We start from the raw sequence: 21,778 nt of genomic DNA, 5'->3' as shown, positions 1-21,778 counted from the left end.
TATTCTTGAGAATGTTCCATGGGCATTAGAATAGAATGAGTATTCTTTGGTTCTGGGGTGTAGTGTTCTATATATATCTATGAGGTCCAACTCGTCGAGTATGGCATTCAAAGCCTTTGATTCTTTGCTTAGTTTTTGCCAGGGTGTTCTGTCTATTTCTGATAGTGGAGTGTTGAGGTCCCCTACTATTAATGTATTTTTATCTATATGTCTCTTTATTCTGGTTAAGAGTTGGCTTGTGTATCTTGCTGCTCCCCTGTTGGGGCATATATACTTAAAATTGTCATACCCACTTGTTGAATACTTCCTTTAAGAATAATATAGTGCCCTTCTGCGTCTCTAACTATAGTCTCTACTTTAAAATCCAATCTATCTGATATGAGAATTGCTACCCCAGCTTTCTTTTGAGGTCCATTTGTGTGAAAGATGGTACTCCATCACCTTACTCTCAGTCTGAATGCATCTTTGGGTTCGAAATGAGTCTCTTGTAGACAGCAGATGGGTGGGTCATTTCTTTTTATCCAATCTGCAACCCTGTGGCATTTATGGGAGCGTTTAAACCATTTACATTGGCACTAAGAACTGAGAGATAGAATTTCAATGATGCCATGTTGCCAGTAAAGTCTTTGTTTGTATCGGTTGTGACTTTCTTTTCTGTATCACTCTTGGGGCCTTTTTACCTTTATAGAACCCCCCCTTAATATCTCCTGTAGGGCTGGTTTCATGGTTACAAAATTGGTTAATGACTGGCGATTCTGAAATGTCTTTATTTCTCCATCAATTCTGAATGACAGCCTTGCTGGATAAAGGATCTTTGGCTGCATGTTTTTCTCTGAAAGAGCTTTAAAAATGCCCCCCCCCCAACCCTTTCTCTCATTCCAGGTCTGTGTAGACAGGTCTGACGTAATTCTGATGCCTTTGCCTTGGTACATGAGAAATTTCTTTGCCCTGGCCGCTTTCAATACTGTATCCTTGGATCTCATATTTGCGAGTTGCACTATGACGTGACGTGGCGTAGCTTTGTCATGGTTGAGCTTGGGAGGGGTCCTCTCTGCCTCTTGGACACGAATGTTTGTTTCCCTCGCTGGATTAGGGAAGTTTTCAGCTACAATTTGTTCAAATATCTCTTCTAGACCTCTGTTTTTCTCCACCCCCTCGGGGTTGCCGATGATTCTGACATTGGATCGTTTCATTGAGTCAGTAATCTCCCGTAACCTACATTCATGGGCATGGATTTTTTTAAGACCAGCTTCTATTTTTGTTTTTTCCTCTATTAACCCATCCTCCAATTCACTAATACGTTCCTCTGCTTCGGTGACCCTGACCGTCAGAGCCTCTAGTTTTGCCTGCATTTGGCTCATAGAATTTTTAATTTCTGTTAGATTCGCTCTCATTTCTGTCCTGAGGGATTCTATATTCTCAGTAACCTTTTCGTTAATACTTTTTTCAATTCTACTCATCATTTTGACCATCGTTACTCTGAATTCCATTTCTGATAATTTGGTTACATCCATATCCATTATTTCTGTGGCAGAGGCCACAGACTCACTGTCTTTTCTTTGCTGGGGGGGGGGGGCTTCTCCTTCTTGTCATTCTGATGAGGAGAGGTTGCGGGGTTCTCCAGAGCCCAAATTATTGACTGGGTCCCAGGCTGTGCCCCTTGTTTTATAGGGATCTTGGGGATGTGGGCTTCTTCTTTAAAGATTTTATTTATTTATTTATATGTGGCAGAGAGGCAACCAGCAAAAGAGGGAATAGAAGCAGGGGAGTGGGAGAGGAAGAAGCAGGCTCCCAGCGGAGGAGCCCGATGAGGGACTCCTTTCCGGAACGCCGGGATCACGCCCTAAGCTGAAGACAGGCACTCAATGACTGAGCCATCCAGGTGCCCCGGGTTGTGGGCTTCTTGATTTTTCAGCCTGCCTTCTGGGGGAGGGGCCTGCCGCGCCGAAACTCAGGCAACCCTGTTTGGGTAGAGTCTCCGTGTCCCCTGCGAGGGGGGATGGGGATGGGCACACTGCGAGCCGGTATTTCCAGGCTTTTGTTCTCTGGCGGCTTTCCCTGGCGGTTTGCTGTGCCTCTTCTGAGAGTCAGAGCAGCAGCGGCTGAGTTTCAGCCTCTGTCACAGAACAGAGGGATTGCGGCCCGTTCTCCACTGATGTTCTGGCCACTTTAACTCTGTTACTGTTGGTGCTGCTCAATCCTGCAGCATCCGGGGATGTGCGCCCCACACCCGGCGTCCCAGCCCTCACTTCCAGGGCCGGCGCATCTCTGTCCTTTGTGTTTCTAACGCCGCCAGCCGCCAGCTGCCAGCCGCCCCCGTGTGCTCCCGGATCTCCCGGTCTCAGTCTATTTCCGGTGAGCACACTGGGATTCCGGAGTTCCGTGAGAAGCCTGGTGGCACGGGCTCCCGGCTCACCGGTCTCAGTCTGCTCTCTCGCGGGTGCCATCTGTGAGTCCGCGGCTCCCCCATGCAGGTGGCTACCACTTCCCGGCGCCCGAACGCGGCGGCTGCCTCCCCCTTCCGTTTATCTTCCGATATCTGTGCGCAGTTTCACGGCTCCCCGCTTCGTACCTCAATACTCAGCGCTGGAGATGTTCATTTGTAGAGATCCAGATGCGTCTTCCTGCGTCTCAGGCTGGTTCCGTGGTTGTTTAGGCTGGTCTGGTACCTATCCAGCTCGACTCGAGGGACCGGCTGAAAAAGCCGCCATCTTACTCCTCCGCCATCTTAACTTCTCCCCTATGTACGTTCTTTAAATTAGTCATTTAAAGAAAAGTTTTCTAAATCATTAGAACCAACTTTAGATATCAGCCTTTAACTAAAAGCTATTTTCTTTAAAGTATTTGTACTTGGATTGGGGTTGTTAGCATGTGAATTTGTATGTGTGTGTGTGTGTGTGTGTGTGTGTGTGTGTGTGTGTTTGATATACACATCTGTATGTGGTCTCTTTTAGAAGATGTTTATATTTTATATTAGTTGTTGTAGGATGTCAAGTGATGTTTCAATCATGGATGATAACATAGCTGGAGAATTCCATAACTGTATATTCCTTTGGAAAAATAAATATGGAGTATGAAGAGTATCATTTATTTACCCTCCTAGCTATGACTGGAAATATTTACAAATTTGGAGTTATTTAGTGTGAATTTCTATTGTTCATAGCAACCTCTAACAGAATTAATAGGATTCATTAGCTGGTATTTAAAATAACTCTGCATCTTGGGGCGCCTGGGTGGCTCAGTCATTAAGCGTCTGCCTTTGGCTCAGGGCGTGATCCCAGCGTTATGGGATCGAGCCCCACATCAGGCTCCTCCGCTATGAGCCTGCTTCTTCCTCTCCCACTCCCCCTGCTTGTGTTCCCTCTCTCACTGGCTGTCTCTATCTCTGTCAAATAAATAAAGAATCTTTAAAAAAAAATAAAATATTTCCACATCTTAAAAAAGTTTAGTCACATAAGGGCAAAATAACTTCTCAATTTATTCAATACAAAAATCAGTCATTTATTATCAGTTGGGGAGTAAAAATCCAGTCGTTTGACTACACAGAAATCTGATTAACCAGATTATTAAAATATATTTTCAGTTAGACATTTTGTTACTTGTGGAAACCACCATGGTTCCCATCTTATTTCTTTGGATTTGTAACATAATATTTAGTCTTGTTAGAATGACATATTAATGGAAGACTTTTAGACAGTGTTGGGTTTTTTCTTTTTAATTAGAAAAGTAAAATTTTAAACAATATGGGATTGTACAAAGTAAAAAGCAGAAGTTCATCTTTTTCCATAATTCCTTTCTTTAAAGTAATGATTTGTTTTAGTGTGAATTCTCCTCTTTCCAAACATATATACAGTATTAAGTATAAATAACACTAGAGAGAGAGATGAAGAGAGAAAGCCAAAGAAATGAAGATTAAATAGACTTTTAAAAACATTAAAAAAAAAAAGAAGCATTTACTTCATAGCCAGGGAGGTGCAGGGTATACACTAGGGAAGGTTAGTATAAGTAGTTACAAGTAATTGCCAGTCTTCTCATTTTTCAATGGGGAAGCAGGTTTCCTTCAACATTTATATTATTCAGATATATAAATGAACATGTATCAAAAGATCTTTGAGAGAGCTCTGTGCATATCTGCACATATACCTGCGTACGTGTCTGCGTGTGCTCATGTGCACACATACACACACACATACACACACACACGTGCATTCACCACCATCCCCCATAGATTTGTTTTTGCAAAAACAGAATCATTACTCTGCTGCAAGTTACCTTATTCACTTAACAATATACCTTCTTCGTATTTCTTCTAGGTAACAAGGAATCCTAGTTTTTTCCAAGATCAATAGCTAATTACTCTAATACAGTTTATTAGATGATCTGTCATTTCACTCCTGATTTTAAATGCATCATTTCAACACTAAATTTCCACATGTACATGGATCTAGTTCTGATCTCTGTTCCTCTCCCTCCTCTATTCATGGGACAGGACAAGAACTGACACACACACACACACTCTCTCTCTCTCTCTCTCTCTCTCTCTCTCTATGATGTTTTCATATTTGGCTTGTCTCTATCATTTTTTTCATGATTATCCTTGCTACTCTTAAGTATTTATTATTTCAGACACTTTCAGAATTATGATGAATTTTGTTTTTTAAAATGCCATTGCAATTTTGATTGAAATTGCATTGGTTTTATAGACTTACTGGAGGAGAATTTACATCTTGAGAATATTAACACTTTAACATATGCTTCCACATTTATTCAGAATTTTTTAAATGTCCTTCAATAAAGTATTATAGTTTTCCTCATACAGATTTAGCCATACTTCTTGTTAAATTTGACTATAGCTGTATTTTAGTTTTTGTAATTAAGGAAAGTATAGCCCTGGTGTCTGCTGCAAGTTTGCAATTTCACGTTTGTTACGGTGGTTCAACTAACACTTGTCTCCCCCAACAAGTCTATGAGGGCAAAGCACTGGTCTGTTGGCTGTCACAGTGAATTGCCAGCACCTGGCAAAGTGTCAGGCACTGGAGGTGGGGCACTAGTAGGTGACCCAAATGCTACTGTGAAAGAATAGATGATATTACCCTGCTTCATCTCTCCCAGAAACCCATAGCATTCTACTCTGGTTTTTCAGTGCTTCTTATGTGATGTTTAGTGTTTTCTATTTTTTCCCACTGCTGTTATGTAGAGGTGCTTGGGACTGATGACAAGTAAACTGTGCTGCGGTCTCCTATCTTGAACCAAAAAGTCTACACTTCTAAAAGTCTGCATATTCATGCATCTTTATGCAAAGTGTTTCCATGGCCTGTGTTTTGACTTGAACTGTTCCTTAAAGTGCCATTTGCAATTTTTGTCTTCCTGCAGGCTTATATTCAGAAAGTAGAGACAACTGACATGGTTGAACTGGGCCAGAGATTGGTGGATTCTAAAAACTGCCTCGCCTTCCTCATTGAGTGCACAAACTTTTCTCCAGCAGACATCAGGCTGAATAATAATGTGTTCCAGTGGTATGGAAGAATGGACGAAATTTTTGATGAGCACAGGAAAATCATCAAAGATAAAACAGAACAATATCAAGATGGTCTTAAGGTTGGGCATAATAGATATTTTAAATTATTTTCATTTTCTGGAAATGCTTAAGTTTCACCTTACATGGCATCATCAGCTCCTCTGTTTCACAGGTCAGTTAAGCTTTCTCGTGCCATCAATTTTAGCAGCAGATGGCCATACTGGCTCAATATGGTATCATTTCTTGACTTTCCAAGGGTCAAAAATTCTAATATATTGCCCACAAATGACCATTAATAAAAATAGTGTTTATCTTATACAGTTTATAGTACTCTTTTGAGTTATTTTTATTGTTTAACATCAAAGCTCTCTCGGTGAAGTGTGCCTTCACACACTGCAACTCACCGAAGGATTGCGCCCAGCGTCCTCCCTCGAACATGCGATAACTCTCACCTTTTTTGGTTCCCTACGTGTAAGATTGTTTGGGATTTTCCCCCTCATCTACTTGTCCAGCCTCATCTTCTACCTCCTCTACTGCTTGTTCTTGACTTTTCAGTAACCCTGAGCAACTTTTAGATCCCTGGCTTCCTACACCTCTCCTCTCTTGCACATTCTCTCCATTTGCTGGCGAGCGCACCCCTGGCCCACTCACGTGCTTGTCTCCTGTGTGCTCCATGGACTCTCAGAATTCCTCTCGGCAGACCTCAGTTCTGCTGCTTCTCTGCTCCCACGACACTTTTAACACATCTCCCCTGGACTAACCACCCGGTCGTGATGTTATCATTGTCCAGTGCATCTCCCCGATAGACAGTCAGCTCTTTGATAGCAGTCTTGTTTCATTTGTTCCTTTTCTCCCTTTACACCCATGGGCCAGTGAGGTGCCCGACACACAGAAATGGTGTGAGCACTCCATAGCTATTGTCTGAATAAATGATTTCATATTTTCAGTTTCATTTTACAGATGAAGAGGCTGTGGTTCCCAAAGTGAAGAGACTTGTGCCAGGTCAGCCAGGAGACATGTCCCTTGATAGCAAATCACATTACAGCAAATATGGTTAATTGGCAGAACATGTTGTTTGGAGAATAGTTCATAGGCTTAGCCAAAAACCTTTATTTTAAGCTGTAGGCTGTGTTTCTGTTGTACATTTAGGCCGTTTCAGAATTTTTTTTAAACCTGTAAAAAGCAGGGCACCTGGGTGGCTCAGTCAGTTGGGCGTCTGCCATTGGCTTGGGTCATGATCCCAGGGTCCTGGGATAGAGTCCACATTGGGCTCCCTGCTTGGTGGGGAGCATACTTCTCCCTCTGCCTGCCACTCCCTGTTTGTGCGTGCTCCCTCTCTCTCTCTCTCAAATAAATAAAGTTTTGGAAAAAAAATCATGAATAGTAAATATTAGACACAGAAGTTATAACAGATTCTTAGAAATCTGTTAGGTGGCCCAGAATTATCTATACTTTACTGTAAAGTATACTATTCTACAAACTTCTCATAGTGTTGATGAATTTCATCTTCTCATTTTCCTTCCCCCAATGGGCCAGAGCAATAAATTTTCCATGAACTAAAGACAGAAAGCAGCCTAGATAATCCATAAAATATAAAATCTATTTTTGAATAACCCAGATTTGACTTTTGAATATTTTATTAAGAGTTATTTTTTTAGAGCCATTTAATTTGAAATGCCTTACCAATGACAATTTTGTAATGAGCTTTTCTCATTAAACACACACACACACACACACACACACACACACACACACACACACACCTGTTTTATATTGGAGGGCCAGAGTTTTTAGATTTTAAAATCCAGATATATTTATCTTGCACTTTTCCTGTGAAGAGAGTCCATAGGACAAGAAAAATAACCTTGGAGTATTTTGTGTAAACAATTGAAAATTGAAAAGATACTGTATATCAGAACAGAATTAAAGTCTGTTTTTTCCCCCCAGTTGTTTGTAAAAATGCCATGGCTTTCTTTATAGTCTTTAAAAAACTGGAGCTTTCTTTTAGCCCCATACTTGATTATTATGAATCTAAAAAAATGCTTATAAATCATTTGTTAGCACACATTCTTTAGCATACTAAAGAATAATACCATTGTTTAACCCATTCTTATTTTACTGGTTAGAATTTCTTAAATTCATGGAACAAAGTTAACTTTATCTAATTTCTGAATTATAGGAATCTTAATTCATTAATTTTAAATCCTGACTCTTAAAAATTCTGCATGTTTTAGATCCTCGTCCTCTTCTAGATGATTCCTCTCTTTATATCTTGCCAGTGACAAAATAGAATAATAATTCTGATAATCTTTACAAATATTTAAACTTTTTTGCGACACCTAAGGGTTTTACCTTTAAAAAACCCTAACAACAAATATTGTTTGTACTAGTTACGGTGTGAACGGTTTGTGGAGGAATTGGAGAGTTATGCTAAACAGGCAGAAGAATTCTACTCCTTTGGAGACCTGCAGGATGTACAACGATACCTGAAAAAGGCTCAAACACTGAATGGAAAGTTGGACTTAGCAGCAGACAAGGTATAATTTTAGAGTTCTTAAGAGGAAGAATTAGTCCAAAAGAAAAAGCATTGAGTTTGAATTGTATATTCACCTTTTAAAAATAGATCCAAATGAAAGTTCAGCTGCCTTTAAGGGACAATATAAATGGTGCAAATATCACTATACTATAAAACTAAAACTAACGTAACTGGGTACGTTAACTATACTGAAATTAAAGCTTTTAAAAAATAATAAATGGCAAAAATAGATCTTATAGACATGCTTCAAGGAGAAGCAGCATTGCTTTTTACTTTGGGTAGTTATTTCAGTGGCCTTCATCTTTTACTTAAGATAGAGTGATATTTCCATCTGCTTATTTTTTATTTTGCGTCATATAATCGTTTCCATCATGTGCTAGTGCCCGCTTACTCGGTAGTTTGCCCATCTTCATAGAAGACAGTATAGATTTGGTGGCTGTGTTTTTAAATTAGGCCTATTATCTTCTTCCATCGAGCAACCTTATTCCCAGTATTGCTATGTCAGAACTTGGCTTTCTCATTAGAAGAAGCTGGAGGTGGAAAAGCCATACCCTTTGCCAAAGAAGTTGTTTGAGATTTTTAATTGTATTTTTTATAAAAAGGGGAAATATGAAAACAGACCATGTTATGATGCTTTCCCGTTTTTCTTACATCAAAATTTTAGTATCTTATTAGTTCCAGTAATTAGTTTATAATAGTCACAAAAGTGTGAACACATGTTGAGAAAAGAGAAATTGTAGGTTTTAGAATTCTGTAGCACTGAAATTTTGGGTAACGTGCATAATTTATATACCTAACTCACACTTTTCAGTTCTATAGATTTCTCCTCTAAAGTACCCACATCCTCACATATAAGGTACCCATATCCCATATGGTACCCATAAAGTACCCATATCCTCACTACTAAACAAAGAGGAAATGAATGCTTTCTTTGCCTTTTTTTTTTTTTTTTTTAAAGATTGTATCTATTTGAGAGAGAGTGAGCACGAGGAGCGGGGGTGGGGGGAAGCACAGGGAGAGGGAGAAGCCGATTCTCCACTGAGCAGGGAATGCAATGCTGGGCTCCATCCCAGGACCCCGAGATCATGACCTGAACTGAAGGCAGATGCTTAACTGACTGAGCCACCCAGCGCCCCTTCTCTGCCTCTTTTTACCCTTCACACACATTTTCAAGACCCAGCTCTGGTTGCATCTTCTCTATGTAAGCTTCTATTCACCATGAGCTCTTGCCTCTGAGTGATAGCGTTTTTAGTATATACTCTTCATGTATATTAAAGAGCTACTGCTCTAAGACACCTCTTCTATTGCCTTATATTATTGTTCAACGATTGCAATTTAACTTTCTGCATATGCATGTCTGTCTCCTGAGCTGAAATACTACCTCCTTAGTGTTGGTATTTTGCAATATAATACTTTTTTCTCTATTTTCCACAGTATCTGATGTAATACTGTGTGTATTAAAAGTACTTAAGTTCTTGCTAATTAATAAATGATGGTATAACCTCAATATACCTGGATGGGCAAAGACTTCTTTACATATATATCATGACTATTTTAACTTAACCAGATACTATTCTTTGGAAAATGTAATCAAAAAGAAATAGGATAGATTACTGCTCAGTAATTCTGGATTATGGCTTAATTTCAGTTTAACTTTAGGGCTAAGTGAGGAGTTGGGGGTCACATTTGATAAAAATATTTTTTTAATTAATGTTATATCATTCACTTCTAGAATAATATATCTTATACCTGTCATTCCAGATTGAACAATTTAACTCTGAAGAAGAGGCGTTTGGTTGGATACCATCAATATATCCTCAACGTAAAAAAATTCAAGATGGTTTGAACCCTTACCTTCGTCTCTATGAAACTGCTGTTGAATTTAGCAACAAATACCGAGGTTGGACTGAAGGACCGTATCATAAGGTGAATCCAGACCAAGTAGAAACAGATGTTGGAAATTACTGGAGAGGACTGTATAAGCTGGAAAAAACCTTCCACGATTCTCCAAATGCATTGGCAATGACAAAAAAAGTAAGAGCAAAGGTAGAAGATTTCAAGCAGCACATTCCTCTCATTCAAGTGGTCTGTAATCCTGGTTTGCGCCCCAGACACTGGGAGGCCATGTCCAACATTGTTGGCTTCCCACTGCAGCCAGCAGATGACTCCACTGTCTTCACTTTTTTAGACATGGATTTGGAACCATATTTAGATAGTTTTGAAGGTATTAGTGAAGCAGCTAGCAAAGAATATGCTCTTGAAAAGTCCATGGACAAGATGACTAATGAGTGGGATGCAATGGAATTTGTCATTCTTCCTTATAGAGAAAGCGGGACATTTATTTTGTCATCAGTTGATGAAATTCAGATGTTGTTGGATGACCACATTATTAAAACACAAACTATGCGAGGCTCTCCTTTCATTAAGCCTTATGAAAAACAAATAAGGTAAAGTAATATTTATATGATGATGTTTATGCCATGTTACCAAAATTATCACTTGTATGTAATATACAGTTCTTTTTGAAAGTTGATTCTGCACTTCATACTTAATATTTTAAATAGTTGATTGGAAGGAGTGATAACCTCCTTTACATTTGGAATAGTACTTATTCCTTTGCTATCATCTATAATCATAACAAAGGTAGTGGACAATCAGCCTCCAGATATTCATTTTTATTGCCAGTCTGATCTTATACATTTGACTCAAAAATAATTTCACATCTCTGCACATAGCTCATAGAGCATATAAACTATGAAACTGAAGATAATGTCATTTTCCAAATACACTGATTAGGTTATTGTAGATGATCCCTGAAGGCTTATTGTAATTTTCACTTCCGTGCCTGAAGGATGGCTAGGTAAGTGCAGAAGTAGGAATAGTATGACTCTAGTCTGGAGTTTCAGGCATCTGGCAAAGATCATTAAATTAAATCCTTATCCTGTCTGGGTTTTTTTCAATTTTTGTAATTTGTATGAAGTAGTTTATACTTACCTTAAAAAAGAGATTGTATCCAAATCAGACTACCATCTTCAATGAGAATTTATACGACAAGGGAAAGCTAACTGCTTGGCTTATTAATTGGTTATTGGTTATTGATTTTCCTGAACTTGAGTATGCTCTGGCATTGGCCCAGTCAGTCAGCTTGCTCTGCCTCCTATCTTGCTCCAATGTGCTCATCAAGAGTAGTTTTTTTAACTACTCTGAACGTGGTATAACAGGATTCTATTTTTAAGCACTATCCGTGAGATCAGTAGCTGGAAATTTTGTGTGTCAGGGATTAGATGGAGAAAGAGGAAGAACGACAGGAGGCAGAGGCATTTGTTTCTTCTTGTGAAAAGAGGTTAAACAAATTCACTGATACATGTTGAAGGGATTTTAGAAAAGTGTTTGAAAATGCCTGGTGACTTTTAGAACTTCTATTTATAGGGCTTGGTTTTAACAGTCTAAAATTACAGATCATTAATTATAAATGATGAGTAATGTATTAATCTACGCATAAAGCTATCCCATCTCTAAGGTCTGTTGCCATTGACTGATCATTCTTCTCAATGGCTATGTTATCTCTTGTAGCATAGTGATTGCAGTGATGTGGGTTCAAGTGTGGCTCTATCATTTATTAGCTGGGTGAACTTCAACCTGGTACTTCTCTCTATGTGTCTTAGTCTCCCCATTGGTAAACAGATATACTGGACCTTAAAGGATTATGGTGAGGAGGGAGCAAATACATACTGAGACCTTAGAATTGTGGTTATAAAATAGTTTATAGTGTAATTATAATACTTGAGGAAATCTTGTCATTATTTTTGTTCTCCATATTTAGAAATGAACTGATCACTATTGTAGATTAAAAACGCTTCCTTCTCATGAATGACACACTATTATATTTTAGATTATGTAGATTTTTCTTTAAATACCAGTTGGATCTTATGAATTGAAATATTGTATTCTGGAAATAAAGTTTTTATGGGCTCAAAATTTTTTAAAAAAGAAGAATGTTAAAGGAAATGAATCTTGGAAGTAACTACCTTTCCTAAGAAGTTCAGAGTGCCCTTCACTGAGAACATCATTACTGTCTCCAGAATCTCATTTCTCAGTTTGTACCCTCCAGCCACGGAATTGATTTGCAGAAAGGCTTATTACTATGGCAGACACAGACACCAGGCCATTTGTAGATAGGTATATCTGAACATGTATATCCCCATAAACATAAATGTTGGTGCTATTATTTTAAAACAGATTTTGTAGGACAAATGTAGTGATTTACCGTCAAATGAAGGTAGAGGAATGGAATGGGAATAGCAGCACTGCATACAAGATTGACAGTCCCAGGCATGATTTTGAGTTTTGTCATCTGAAACGTTGCTTGATTTGCTGTTGAACCACTGTGTTTTGCTTCTCAGAGAATGGGAGAGCAAGCTCCTGCTGCTTCAGGAAATTCTGGATGAATGGCTCAAAGTCCAAGCCACATGGCTCTACTTGGAGCCCATTTTCAGTTCTCCAGACATTATGTCTCAAATGCCTGAGGAAGGAAGACGATTTACAACTGTGGATAAGACATGGAGAGATATAATGAAAAGTGTTGTACAAGTAGGTGAAAATCTCTGAGAATGTCATTATTTGGTTGAAGTGACAAGATTTTTGTTTTCAAAACAATCCAAATAAGTCCTTTTCTTTTTCCCCACATATGTTCCCTTTTCAGATATTATTTTAGAATTCCGGGAGGAAGAAATATCAAAACCGACTAGGTATTTTGTCCTGACTACTTCTTGAGGTCTAAAGTAATTTGCGTCATTTAATGACATGTGGTTCTATTAGTGGTTCCTGCTGGATGATCTGGCAAGAAGACACTGTACGCAGCACTTACGTCCCCATCTATTCTATGCCCCCCTTGCTATGGGCTCCACCACCACTGAAATGCACTATAGTGGAAACACGCCAGCATGCCACTCGATCAATAGTGGTTTCTCTTTAGGCATCTAAAAACAGATGAGTTGCAAAGATGAATTTAAAGAGACCAATAAACATAAAGTGCAATCAATCAAAACACAGATACTCAACTGACAAGTTAAGAAAAGAATTTGGTTCCCAAACTAGTAACACGTTTTGAAAAAGATATGATTTTTGTTCAATTCAAAAGACATTTATTGCCCACAAAGCATGATTTGAATGTTACTGGGAAATTGACATTAAAATAGAAGAAATATTAGTTATTGAATTGTATTCATTAAATGAATGCAAATTTCTCCATTGGTGTTTTTGATTAAATACTGTAAGGTAGGATGAGTATTACCTTAAAATTTTCCTACCCTAAAATAGAAATACACATATTTTTATTATTTAAACTTTGAAAGTTGTGACTATAATCCTAAATATGGATAATACTGTATCAACATCAACTATTTGATTTGCTAGGAAAAATATTCAGAAAGATAGACATGGATTTAATAAGTTTACTTCATTTTATGTAGTAATACTTGAAACATAGTTTTGTATAAACCAAACTTTTGTAAAATTAATCACACTGGAATTCTATATTTAAAGGACCTATTCGTGAGTCACTTTGTAATACATTTAATCATCTCTATTTAAAAAATTTAGCCTTTAATATATCATTTCCTTACAAAAGGGCAAAACCCTTACAACCTATATACATTTTCACTTGGAAAAAGTTGAAATAGAATTTTTTTGGTTGCTCAAAAAAGCAAAAAGTAGACATTTGTATTTTCCTAGTTAAGATAATTTTTAAAATAAAAAAATACATTCTTTTTTTGGTATTTGATCAAAATACTCTTCAAAACCCCATATTGCTAGGGAAATTTTATAGGTATTTTAGTACGTAGAAAAAGGGTAGCTATGCTAGGACTAGTAAATTAGGAGGCAGATCTTCAATTCTTTCAAACTACTGAATTCAAAAACAAACAGGGGAACCTGAGGGGCACAGTCGGTTGAGCGTCTGACTCTTGGTTTCAGCTCAGGTCATAATCTCAGAGCTGTGGGATTGAGCCCCACGCCGGGTTCCATGATCATTGTGGAGTCTCCTTAGAGATTCCCTCTCCCTCTCCCTTGTTCCCTCCTTCCCCTCTCTAAAATAAATAAACAAGTACAGCTGAAACTAATAAAACACTGTATGTTAAAAGAAAACAGATAAAACAAAACAAAAAACATTACTTACTCTTACTCCCAAATAAGCAGTTTCTTTTGGATGACACTTCTTTACTTTTGCTGTAAGACCTGATTGTCTTCCTGAACTGGCTTTACATTTTCTTTTTCTCAATATATTAGTATTCAGGACAGCTTTTGTCCATACTCTCCAAAGCTTTGAAAATAAACCTAAGTCCATATTTTCTCAGGAAGGTTAATGAGATGACCTGTGTAGTAGAGACATCACTGGATTAAGTGTTTGATACAAAAAGCCATCACTTTCCATCTGAGGATTCCTAATAAAGGTTCTTTTAGACCTATGCAAGAGAAAAGACTCGGAGGTTAAATATAGAATGTGAAAGATAGTTTCATGTTTTGAAACCTGCTACCAAAGACCCTGTCTCACTGGGAGAGGCTCTGTTATTGACCTTTCAATCTACTTCCAGAATTTTTCCATCACTATTAAGATAGTTTTACCTATGAAGACTTAGCTATACCTATTTCAAAGCCTCAGTCTCATGTTCTACCCAGAGCTCTTCTTCTTTGCACGGGGTAGGCAAAGCTGAGGGTCCAGTGTTGGGGAGAGGTGGGGACTGCTCTCCCACACTACTTCTCTCCTTCCTGGGCTTATTGCCTGGGGCTGGGACAAAGAGAAGGGGGAGAGTGGGGAGAAAGATAGGAAGAGGGAGAGAAAGAACGAGGGCAAGAATGAGAGAGGATTTATTGATATAACTGATCCAGCAAAATTGGGTGTCCTTTTTGTTGGTGGTCATAAGATGTCCAGCCTCCTGTCAGTGGTGTCCAGGCACTCACAATACCTTCACTTTTGGGCATCACAACTGGTCTAGCTTTTTGATAAGTTGTGGACAGGCGAAGTCTGTCAATTGACTCAGTATGGGCAGGTGAAGCCCCTGACAAGTTCTCTCTGGTAAGAGATTCTATCTTGAACATCTCCCTCAGGTTTGATCATCCTCTGTGAGATTTGGCTGCATCTTCAACCTGACCTTCCAATGGTGGTTACTGCCACATTTCTCTTGTATGTGTGTCTCTGCCCCAGGTATCTCAAAAGTCTGTAGCCTTTAATTTCATCTAGGGCTTGCAGACAGGTGGGATCCATCTTCTGTACCTTGTGGTAGCCTTGAGCACATGGTCTTTGCCCCTCCTTCACATGGTCATCCCACCACACCATCTTCTCCCAAGGTTCTTTTCGTGCTCTGGTAGACTTTCAGCTCGGGGTAGATATTAGCTTCCTCTCTTTGCAGACACTTGAAAACATTTATAGGGATTCTCTTCGCCTTCCTCCTTAAGATTCAGGGATGGAAACCAATTAACTGCCTACCCTTTATAGGTGAAAGCAGTGGATAATCATTCTTCATGTATACTGCACTCACTTCCAAACTTGACGTTTGGTCCTTACAAGTCCTCATTTGTGTTCCATACAGGCAGAAGAATGCATTCTTGAACTTCTGCCCAAAACTTTTCCTCTTGTAGTCTAACCCCACCTTAGTACACATAATATCTTTTCCCTGGTTGCTCAGGCAAAAACCTTAGGTCAATTCTTCCTTTCCTTCCTTCCTTTCTTTCTACTATAGTAAATATGATCACTTGCACCACACATCTCACTTCTTTCTAGTGAGCTGGAAAGCTGAAGACCACCTCCCTCAGACTCCCTAGCATCTAGTTTTTGGCAGTGAATGAGATTTAGACAACTATAAACACTCACTTGGGATTTGGAAAGCTTAAGTGAAACAGCAGCCATCTTCTTGCCATTTTAGCTATTTCTGCTGTCAGGCAAGATCATGAGCATATGACTTTTTTTTTCCCCCAGCAGAACTTCAATGTCTGGTCATCAGTTTTATAGGTATTTAGAGGCAGTGATGATAGTGGCTTTCTGAACCATAGAATCACAGCCACCATGGTGTGTCCTTGAATGCAGTAGTGCCAGTGGTGGTATCCTTTTGTCCTGATTGAGGCAGGGGTAGAAACACTTTGGAAGGTCAGCTCCACAGTGTTTTAGGAGTCTCTCCTGAAAGACTAGCTCAGAGTGTGCTCACTCAGACCTCCTGATGATTTTGTAATCGCTTCATTCCCTATGTTAAGGGTCTTTGTTTGCTTAACGTACCTAGAAGGATTCTATTCTGCCCTGAACTCTGAATAAATGTGTGACCACCTCAAAGATGGAACTAGGATTGTTTATATGACCCAGTTGGGTTTTAGGATGTGAAAATCTAGTTCTCATTTGAAGATGGAACCCTGGTGGTACCTGGCATGCAGTGTAAAAATCACTTAAATTATGTTCTTGGTCTTCTGAAATGAAGAGTCTATTTTATGGGTAATGCTTTGGTGGACCAAGTGGCTGCTAGAATCAGTCAGTATGGTGGGAATTTGAGATAAAAGGGATATGAGATGGGCTGAATTCTTTTAATAGCACTGGAGAAATTGAAGAATGATATGGCATAGTTCAGAATTTAAAACTCTATTCAAAGCATGGTCAGAGGACTAAGGAGCTTCTGTGACTGCCCTCTTATTTCTCCTAACTACAAGATTGACGTAGCCAAAAATGAGCGATAGAATCTGATTCAGTGGGTTGGCGAATTGCAATGTAATTTCCTTGCCAGATCTGTTATGTGAAAGGTAGATTACTAACTGGGAAAGAGTAGGATGGTGAGAACTGAAAATGGGGACATTTGGGTTGATTGACTTGGCTTGATTGACTCTAGGTAGTCTGGCTCTCATACCGCTGAGCTTCCCTTGCCAGAAGCCTTAGCAGAAACCTGAAAAATATGCAAGGCAATGTATCCCAAGGTCTATTCTGTGAATTCACATCTTCTCTCTTAGTGCTTAAGAGGTTTAAAGAGTATCTTACAGGTTTTGTGTTGTCCAGGGATTTCTGATTAGGAAGTTTATGCTCGTAGAAGTTTACTGAACTGGCTTGAGCTTAATTCCGGTAAGTGTATGAAACCGTACTTTCTGTGAGCTTCCTGGTAGCAGTAACTAGAATGCTTTCTCTGTACACCCAAGTTCAAGTGTCAGGCCCCTGATATCACACGCATTTGGTTTAAAAATGTAAATCACCCAGTAAATTAATTCTGATTGTCCCTTGAGCTGCTGAGAGTGATACTTGTGAAGCAAAAGAATACCCATATAATTTGTAGAATTATTCCTTTAACCAAGAAAAAAAATATGACAGTTAACAATTCCTTTTCTTCCCCTCTGGGAGACAGAAAGTAATTAAAGTGTCAAGGGAGTCATACTAAGTTTCAAATTTCTAGTAGCTTCCTATTAGAACATCTTATAGTTATGTCCTGAGAGCACAGCTTGTAAGTTCCATCCTGGTGCACCATGGAGGCTTATCCTTGCCTCGACTTGCTCTGTGTGTCTACAGGCTTACCTCACTCTGCGTTCGCGCCAGCGGTCGACAGATACCAATGGAATGCCTACTGCGGAGCGAGATTGTATGCACTACTTAAAGGGACTTAGAGCCAGTTTTATTTTACAATGATAAATAGCTCCCGTGAAGAGTGGCAGATTATAAACTCTTCACTTTAACTCCATGAAACTGAGGGAGCGAAGTAACTCCTCATTCTTTCCATCCACCCACCCGCCCCACCCCCAGTAGCATCTTTCTGTCTGTCTCTCTCTTCAACAGACAGTTATGGAAGAGAAAATAAAGGGTCATTACAGGTATATGTGGTGCCTATGCTTATACCATATTAGGTGCTTCAAATATTTTCTCTAGTTTCGTCCTCATCACCACTTCAGAAGAGGGCTCTTATTCCCGTTTTAAAGATAAGAAAACGGAGACTCCAGTGAAGTAAAGGACCCAAGGTCACACAGGTAATAAGTAGGACCGGGATTTAGGAACAAGTTCTGTGCTTTCCTTTTTCTGAGGCAGTCTCTGTTACGGTCCCCTTCTCACAGGAAGGAATTGAAGGTACTTTAGTTTCCAGTCATGAGATGATCACTTTTATTTATTTTTTCTTAAGTCCACATACAAAAGTACATAGATTATGGCCTTTGTTCATTTAGAGCTCTCATATTTTTCTGTCATTGAGCTAATCTGTCTAAATAGGTTTGACCTCAGGAATCTAATAAAAAATATTTACTTAAATGCTTCCAGAGGTATTTCTATTGTAATATTTAGAGAAAGAAACATGACCTGTTATTTTAAATAGCTGAATTTTTCTTTAGCGTTCAAACCTCAGATCCAAGATAGCAATATTGCAATAAATTCTTTGGCTGAGAATGAAACAAATATTGTTAATTTGTGAAAGGAGTTTTTCACATTTATTAGCAACTGTTAGGCTTTGTTGTGTTTTTTTTTTTTTTTTTTTTTATTCCAACAAGGAAAAGCACATGTTACCAGAAGATGGCACTCTGAGAACATCATTTTGGTTTTCGGATTTAGGAGTACCAGAGTACTCTTCTATCCTTTCCGTATTGGATGAATCGCACATTTAAATTATGATCTGAGTCTTTGTCATGCTTCTTTTTACATGCGTTTTTAAAAAATATTTAAACATAAAACTGTTAGGAAAGAAAATGTCTTTTTAAAATTGTCTCTTTAAAGAGAATATAATGGCATGTTATGTATTTCATGTGAACCTGTTTTATTGAGAAAATAGGTATTAATGATAATTCTATTATTTGATTAAATTGCTGTTTCCAAGTTACATTGTTAAAATTCAAACCAAAGCAGAAAAGTGTATCTTTCCTTTTCAGCTGCATTCCAAGTATATTAACAAAAACATTTTAGAGAGTCCTGCAGAAGTATAACATTTCTGTATAGAACAAGGTACAGCTGACATTTTTGGTTGATCTCTTAGTCAAGGCTGAGAGCCACAAGTAAGCTAAATTAATCTTGAAATTCCATGTTTAATTTTTTAACAACATTCTCTTAATATCTATAAATTTTCTACAATGCCCTATTAATAACTATACTAGTGTCTTCTGACTACTTTTGGTCTGGTGATTAATATCTCCAATGTGTTTTAGCACCTTTTTCTAACATTCTGATGCTTACTTAGTAAAGAACTTTTCTTAGTTTGTCATTGGTGTCAGTGGTGATCCCTGAGTTTGGAATGAAAGACCAAGACTAGATGTAGATGACATCAATCAGGCGTTAAAGAAAAAGAAGTAAAAAGAATTTTATTTCAACAATACCTAGGTTGTATTTTAAAAATGTGTTCCTAAAGATTTTCATAAACCCAGTGGTTATTTATATGGATATTTTGATAAATCAAGAAACTATTTACTTTTTAAAAATATCAGTTCTTAAGACCACCTTTTGGTTATAATTCTTATCTTGAGTCCCACAGCATAAAAGAACACTCTTTTAAATACTTGACTGTGTTTGAATAACTTTAAACCCAGCAGCCCACAGTGGCACTTTTCTGTGATAAAATGTTCAGAAATCCATACCTTAACGGTAGAACAGTCTTAGCTTCTAGAGAGTTTAGGAAGAATATACCTGCAACTTAAGTCCTTCAGCAAGCAGTGTTATCATGTAGTGCCAAATACATTGTGTTGCAATGTAAGATTGTTATCAAAAACTCCTTTCTTTGCCCCCAAACGCTTACATTTTTATCTACAGTTATAAAACAGGGACTGTGTTATTTTACTACTGATAACAATAATATCTGAAATAATGATGATTTATCATTTTGGAATGCTTTTTCTCAAAGAATACAAGACAAACCTATCTCATACTGTTATTTTGTTTCTTCCACCCTTCTGTGAGTTGGCTGTTCTCCCCCCAGCCCTGTGGATGGGTGCTCACCCTCCTTCTCACCCTCTTTCCCACCCCCTCCGTACACCGCTTTCCCCCTCCCATCCCCTCCCATCTTCTCTCTTCTCTCTCTCTTGCTCATTTTCTGTTTCTCACACTTTCCAACTTAGAATGAGAAATTTGAGCATTATCGCTATGATTCAAGTCAACATGGCTCTTACTAATTAAAGAGGTTAGTTAGACCTAGAATATGCGAGACTACTTTAAAAAATATACATTCACTTTAAATTTTGGTTAACCTTTGTTCAATTAAAAACATGTAACCTAAATATACAAATACAAATAAAGCTAGTACCTAATATTTTTGAGTTGGGTGTTTTTAATTTTTAGGACAAACATGTTCTACAAGTTGTAACTATTGAGAGAATGCTGGAAAGGCTGAAAAAATCAAATGAACTTTTGGAACTCATTCTTAAAGGACTTAATGAATATTTGGAAAAGAAACGTCTCTTCTTCCCTAGATTCTTTTTCTTGTCTAATGATGAACTTCTTGAGATACTGTCTGAGACTAAAGATCCTACTAGGTAAGTTACATATACAACACATGGCTAAATTTATCTGCTTAAATTTAATTTTTTAAAAAAGGCAGGATGTAAATGTATATAATTATGTTCAAGAATATTCTAAATATTATCAGTAACCAGTGTAATTATTAAAAGCATAATATCATTGAAGGATATTTTTCCAAATGTGATGCATCTGGGGGAGGATTTCACGCTTCATCTATTTTCTCTTACAGATTTTTCAGAACACATCACTCTTACAGTGGCTTGCAATGACCCTCGCAGGTGGTCTCCCATTATCCTTCCTCTTTATCTCCCACTAGCTTTCTTGTTCATTCTGTTACAGTCCTTCCAATTCTACTATAAAAGGGGCAGCCTCCTGCCTTAGTGTACTGTCCTCTTTGTGTAAGATTCTCCTTAACTAAATAGCCATGACTTCTTTTAACCCCTCTAGATTTTGTGGAAAGAGGCTCAAAGGTTTGCTCCTCAGGAAGACTTTCCCTGACTGCTGTATTTAAAATGGCAGCCATTCCAGCCCTCCCTAGCCACCTTTCCTGGATTATCTTCTCTGCCCTCTTCCTTCAGCATCTTTTTTATCATCTGGCATACTCTATAATGTACTTATTTGTTTACTGCCTGATTTCCTCTAGCAGAATATAAGCTCCATGATGGCAGAGATTTTTGACTTTTTTTTCCCCCCGAAGCTGATTCCCAATTCCTTAGAAGGTGTATGTCTAGTATATAGCAGACAGTGAATGGATAGCTATTAAATACGTTAGTTTTGTGCTTTGTGCCTTCAAAGTAGGAGACAAGTAATCCAGACAAAAAGATAAATTTAGGCTTAGATTTCCGTCTGAATTTTTATATTCCACTTCTTTATTGCCTGTTAAAGATGAGCTCAATTGGTTATTGGTAATGTCCCAAAAATGAGGGCTTTAGCCCCTCCCATCTATAGTATAACGACTCTAGTTGAAAACCTTCAAAGCAGTTGATTTAGGGAACTGTGAAGCATGTAAAGTTCTGAACCTAGTTCATAATTTGTAAGCAGTCTCTGAAAATCCTAGTTGAAAAGCTAGTTTTGTGCATTTGAAGATTCTTTCAATTAGTGTATTATCTATTAGTCAAGATTGTTTGCTCCTTATGTTACTTTTAACATCTTTCAATTCATTGTGTTGGAAACAAAGCCTCATGGGTGTCTCCTCTGTAGCTCTTATTACAACTACAGTTTGACAGATCTTTTTGTGATTATTCAATTAATGATGACCTCCTACCGGACTGTGTAATCCATT

General features: G+C 38.2%; 1 protein-coding gene across 1 annotated transcript in view; it reads left to right on the top strand.

Moving 5' to 3' along the window:
* DNAH7 (dynein axonemal heavy chain 7) overlaps positions 1-21,778 on the top strand; it is a 252,588-nt gene that overhangs the window by 52,870 nt on the left and 177,940 nt on the right. Inside the window, exons 16-20 of the mRNA XM_087854980.1 lie at positions 5,374-5,598; positions 7,909-8,055; positions 9,816-10,501; positions 12,458-12,644; positions 20,317-20,510. Coding sequence (XP_087711106.1) covers positions 5,374-5,598; positions 7,909-8,055; positions 9,816-10,501; positions 12,458-12,644; positions 20,317-20,510 — 1,439 coding nt within the window. The remainder of the gene's footprint in view (positions 1-5,373; positions 5,599-7,908; positions 8,056-9,815; positions 10,502-12,457; positions 12,645-20,316; positions 20,511-21,778) is intronic.

Source organism: Ursus americanus, chromosome 1 (assembly GCF_024610735.1).
Source record: "Ursus americanus isolate L20-20 chromosome 1, mUrsAme1.1.p, whole genome shotgun sequence".
In the NCBI taxonomy this organism is placed as follows: domain Eukaryota; kingdom Metazoa; phylum Chordata; class Mammalia; order Carnivora; family Ursidae; genus Ursus; species Ursus americanus.
This window is presented reverse-complemented; position numbering and strand designations above follow the sequence as displayed.